Genomic DNA, 5,376 nt, shown 5'->3' with positions numbered 1-5,376 from the left:
GGGCCTGGGTTTTACCTCACGGAATTAAGAAAACTAGAGTTTTATTGGTTTATAGAATCTGATGTAATTGCAGACATTTAACTGTTTACAAGCCCACACCTGACTGGTCACCAGTCACCTACAACACAGACCAGACAAACTTACAACTCATACAACTACTGGTCTGTGGTCAAGTGGTTAGCGTGCACGGCTAGCATGCTGGAGGCTGCAGGTTCGAGTCCTGCTAGGGTCATGTGCAAACTAGGGTTAGGGTTACGGACTAGCTAGGGTTAGGGTTACGATAATGGATGATCTCGTATCGTGTGTTTTCCTGAAATCTTTCTTTGTGTTAATAGAATTTAGTTATTGTTTTATTGATAGAAGAGGTAGAACTAGGGAACGGGCTCACTAGGGTACCCCCCAAAATTCTATGATCTCGTATCAACGCGGTTTTTTACACAAAACTCAACCGAAGGCAGCCCTGGCGAGTGAGAACAGGTAATTTTACTTACAGACTAACTCATTATCGTGTAGATCGTCCCAAACGCGATACATTTCTTTAGGTGTCAAGTGATGACTGGATATAATACGGTTAAACAAACAAGCATCAGGTCGAGTCCTCCAGAACTGAACTAATTTATTGTGTTCATGATGAATCTTTAAACGTTTACCCAACATTCCAGTTAAAAATACATCTTCCAACCAGAAAAACGGAATATACCGAGAATGTTCGTACAGTTCCGCCACTATACTACCGGACATAGAGTACTGACTTCCGGCGCAATATGGCGGGTAATATTTGGCGGAATATTCGCGTTTAGTGACGAACCATTTATCGGATTTTTTCCTCATGGCTAAAGATTGATATTGACAAGCGCAGAAATAAAAACGACGATGTTTTTTATTGGTTTCGTTTAGATGTTTGATAAGCAGCGGAATATTGATGAACATATCGTCATCTGATTTCAGTAGGAACCTCGCTTGAGGACAGAAATCTCGAACCCATTTCACCATCGCTATAGATTTAATAGTTAAATTACGATAGGTATCGATGAAGTCTTTCTGTACAATGTCCTGATAAACATCGCTCTCCTCCTGAAGGGTGTACTGGGCTGCAGAGTCGTTAGCCGAACCAACTATAAATATCAATCGGGTTCTCAATCGTGGTTCATTCACCGCTGAACCCCACGTGGTTCTAATCGCTTTTCTCTGATTGAAACTCGATACCGCGGTCGTCACGACGACCATTAAATCTATTGTTGCGTTCGCGCATATATCCTCGCGATTGATGACGTAATTGTATTCGTGCGGGTTGACGACGACAGATGGCAGCGTGATCGGTTCTGGATGTAAGTTCCGGCGTCTAATTCTGACGGTTTGATTGGATGAATTCACAGTGATCCATTGTTCGATGTATTCATCGGGCATGTAAACTACATTAACGGGTAGTGAATTCGGGTAACTCAAATATACCATATACCCGACCATATTAATAAATCCTAATACTAAAACCGCTTTAAATACTCGTTTAGGAATTCCAAACACCGACACGGCCGCCTTACCAACTCTACAAAACAATTGAAATATCAATCTGTATTTTTGTATTAAACGATAACCGAATCTAAAAGCGTAAACATCGCCGCTCGGGTGTCACGTGGGTTCGAACCCTGCCTAACCCACAAACCCTGATTCTATGCACGGTCGTCGACGGAGTCCTAACATCTAAATCCTCCCCTACACCCCTTCCCCTCTAAATTCCCCCACCCCTCTAAACCCTCCCCGCCCCTACCCAGAGTCTCTGTCCCAAGTCAAACAAATCGAATACAAACCTTTTTAAACAATCGTCAATTAAAACTCGATAAAACAAACACACCAAAACCAACAGTCGACCTAATAATAATGTACTGGTGTATTTCCGTTTCCGGTCAGCCATTCTAGCTGACAGCTGGCAGCTGACTCGCCTCACTCCTAACCCGCTCCGCTACTAGTTAACTACCTGGCTAGCTCCCATATGTACAAATTATCTTCCCCAGTGTTGATGTGTTTGAATAATTCAAGTACGTTTAGAACTCATTGAGTTATTGATAAACTGAGTATATGTGTGACAGGGAGAGAGAGGAGAGGGGGAGAGAGGGGGAGAGGAGAGGGGGAGGGAGAGAGAGGAGAGAGGAGAGCGGAGAGAGAGAAGGGGAGGGAGAGAGAGGAGAGGGGGAGAGAGAGAGGGGGAGGGAGAGAGGAGAGGGGAGAGGGGGGAGGAGAGGGGGAGAGAGAGAGAGGAGAGGGGGGAGAGGAGAGGGGAGGGAGAGAGAGAGAGGAGAGGGGAGAGGAGAGGGGAGAGGAGAGAGGAGAGGGGAGAGGAGAGAGGAGAGGGGAGAGGAGAGGGGAGAGGAGAGAGAGGAGAGGGGAGGGAGAGAGAGGAGAGGGGAGAAGAGAGGGAGAGAGAGAGAGGAGAGAGGAGAGGGGAGGGAGAGGGAGAGAGAGAGAAGAGAGGGAGAGAGAGAGAGGAGAGAGGAGAGGGGAGGGAGAGAGAGGCAGAGAGAGGATGAAAGAGGGGGTAGAGGAGAAGGGGTGGGAGGGGAGTAGAGGTGAATGATAGATGTATGATTGATCTGTAGTCTCTGCTGCTGCTGCTGCTGCTGCTGCTGCTGCTGCTGCTGCTGCTGCTGCTGCTGCTGCTGCTGCTGCTGCTGCTGCTGCTGCTGCTGCTGTTGATGACATCTCGATGTAGTGAACACTGATAAATGATAGATAGAAGGGTGTGGTCTCTTTAGTACATTGTATCGTACTGTATCGCAATGTAGGGAATCATTTTCTAATTCGTTTTACTTCTAAATGTTCTAAGTGAAATGTTTTCTATTAGCTCTGGTAGAAGTGTGTTTAGGGCAGAGTGTGTGTTATATGGCCGCTAGGGGTCGACAGCGTGTGACTGGGAGATATATATGTGGCCGCTAGTAGGGGGTGACTTATCTGTGTGGCCGCTAGGGGTCTCTGGTGCTCGTACGACAGTTAGATACAAATTCTCACCCTAATATTATAGTCCACCATACATCCTGACATTGACACTGATCGTGTTTAGGCCCTTGAATACGCACCATACTGACCACTACCGCAGGACTGACCACTACCACAGCACTGACCACTACCACAGCACTGACCACTACCACAGCACTGACCACTACCACAGGACTGACCACTTTAGCAGGACTGACCACAGCTCCGGCACTTACTGCTTAACTATTTAACTTATAAATCTCATCGTATTTTTATAGGTATTGAGACAGATAAAGAGAAGAGATAGAGAGAGAGACAGACAGAGAGTTAAGAGAGAGAAGAGAGAGAGAGATGATGATGATGATAGTGGATAGACAGCTGATTAGTGACTGACGCGTTTTACCTGTTGTATGAGTGCGCGGTGCGCGCGGTGTGCGCGTGTTGTGTGACATGTGGCGCCTCCGGCAGCAGCAGCTAGATCATCAATCAATATCATCTTATTGATCTCAACTTCTACCCTCTCATCGTCGCTGTACCTCTCTCATCCTCCCTGTACCTCTCTCATCCTCACTGTACCTCTCTCACCCTCGCTGTACCTCTCTCATCCTCCCTGTACCTCTCTCATCCTCACTTTACCTCTCTCACCCTCGCTGTACCTCTCTCATCCTCACTGTACCTCTCTCATCCTCACTAAACTAACTGTTACCTCAGTAAATGGGTACTAACCATCTCGAACCCCTCGAGCCGGGTAGAGGGTGGGGAGGGGAGGGGAAGACGGGGGAGGGAGGGGGTCATGCAATACTCACCCATACGTATAGTGAACGCTTTGACACCAGAATTTGTGACCAGCAGAATAAAGTTGAAACGCTGCTAAACCGAGTAAACCAAATAGTACATAAATACTCCATCCCATTATACAAGCTAGAACTGTCGTCTCGCCGGATCAGCGAGCGAGTACTGCAACACCAGCAGTACCAGCAGCAGTAGCAGCAGCAGCAGCAGCAGCAGCAGCAGCTGCAGCTCGTTCAATCACTGTATGTGATGATATCACATTCAATAGATAAAATCTCTGATTCATCATACACCAATCAAACACAGCGGCTACTGAGCAGAGACGAGTCAGCTGTGAGGGGATGGGAGGGGGTGCTGTGAGGGGAGGGGAGGGGTGCTGTGAGGGGAGGGAAGAGAGATGGTGTGAGGGGATGCTGTGAGGGGGTGCTGTTGGAGGGGGTGTGAGGAGGGGATAATGCTGTAACCCTAGACGCAGTTTTAATCGACCCAATTACAATAACAAGTTGCAGTAAATCACAGGAAGTGTTCTTACTGTATGCTACCATGGTAACGCAATCGATCAGTGGTTAATAGACATCTCAGCGTGGGTCACGTGACCGTGTCACACGGCACGTAGGGGATGACGTCATAGACACGCAATGTTTGTTTACACCAAAAGGAAAAGTGGCTGCAGACTTCTAGAAATACTTGTCTGTCTCCTGGGGACTAGCGCTCCTGGGGAGTAGCGCTCCTAGGAAGTAGCGCTCCTGGGGAGTAGCACTCCTGGGGAGTAGCGCTCCTGGGGAGTAGCGCTCCTGGGGAGTAGCACTCCTGGGGAGTAGCGCTCCTGGGGAGTAGCGCTCCTGGGGACTAGCGCTCCTGGGGAGTAGCGCTCCTGGGGACTAGCGCTCCTGGGGACTAGCGCTCCTGGGGACTAGCGCTCCTGGGGACTAGCGCTCCTGGGGAGTAGCGCTCCTGGGGACTAGCGCTCCTGGGGAGTAGCGCTCCTGGGGAGTAGCGCTCCTGGGGAGTAGCGCTCCTGGGGTGTAGCGCTCATATCCACACATTCAGTTTCAAATATTGCAATAGAAAAACAACGTAAGTTTTGTTGTCTCGTGCCAGTCGTTGGAGATGAAAATTACAGATAGATGGCGCACTAGTCGCACTTGTCACGCAGTTATTTGTAAGGTTATCAAACATCTGTACATCATCCGGTGCCAATCAGCATCAGGACCACTCTGAATCAGTATCAGTAATTACTGGGTTCGAACCCGGTACAACCCTGTACATCCTCTATTCAGCATCAGGACCACTCTGAATCAGTATCAGTAATTACTGGGTTCGAACCCGGTACAACCCTGTACATCCTCTATTCAGCATCAGGACCACTCTGAATCAGTATCAGTAATTACTGGGTTCGAACCCGGTACAACCCTGTACATCCTCTATTCAGCATCAGGACCACTCTGAATCTGTATCAGTTATTACTGGGTCTGAACCCGGGACACCCCTGTACATCCTCTATTCAGCATCAGGATCACTCTGAATCTGTATCAGTAATTACTGGGTTCGAACCCGGTACAACCCTGTACATCCTCTATTCAGCATCAGGACCACTCTGAATCAGTATCAGTA

The 5,376-nt window shown here is 48.2% G+C and overlaps 1 protein-coding gene across 1 annotated transcript; it reads right to left on the bottom strand.

Annotated features, from left to right (window-relative positions):
- Nucleotides 1–483: 483 nt before the first annotated feature.
- LOC141907102 (beta-1,3-galactosyltransferase 1-like) lies at nt 484–3,905 on the bottom strand. The gene is made up of 2 exons (XM_074796671.1): nt 3,777–3,905; nt 484–1,546 (listed from the first exon to the last, which is right to left on the bottom strand). The coding sequence occupies exons 1-2, from the start codon at nt 3,881–3,883 to the stop codon at nt 484–486; spliced, it is 1,170 nt and encodes a 389-aa protein (XP_074652772.1). The 5' UTR covers nt 3,884–3,905.
- Nucleotides 3,906–5,376: the final 1,471 nt, after the last annotated feature.

Source organism: Tubulanus polymorphus, chromosome 6, assembly GCF_964204645.1.
Source record: "Tubulanus polymorphus chromosome 6, tnTubPoly1.2, whole genome shotgun sequence".
In the NCBI taxonomy this organism is placed as follows: Eukaryota; Metazoa; Nemertea; class Palaeonemertea; order Tubulaniformes; family Tubulanidae; genus Tubulanus; species Tubulanus polymorphus.
This window is presented reverse-complemented; position numbering and strand designations above follow the sequence as displayed.

Excerpts from the sequence above, each read along its gene's own strand:
- LOC141907102 (XM_074796671.1), bottom strand. The coding sequence starts at position 3,883 with ATGGGATGGAGTATTTATGTACTATTTGGTTTACTCGGTTTAGCAGCG. Across the intron at positions 1,547-3,776 it reads AGCGTTCACTATACGTATGG|AGTTGGTAAGGCGGCCGTGT; the intron begins GTGAGTATTGCA and ends ATTGTTTTGTAG.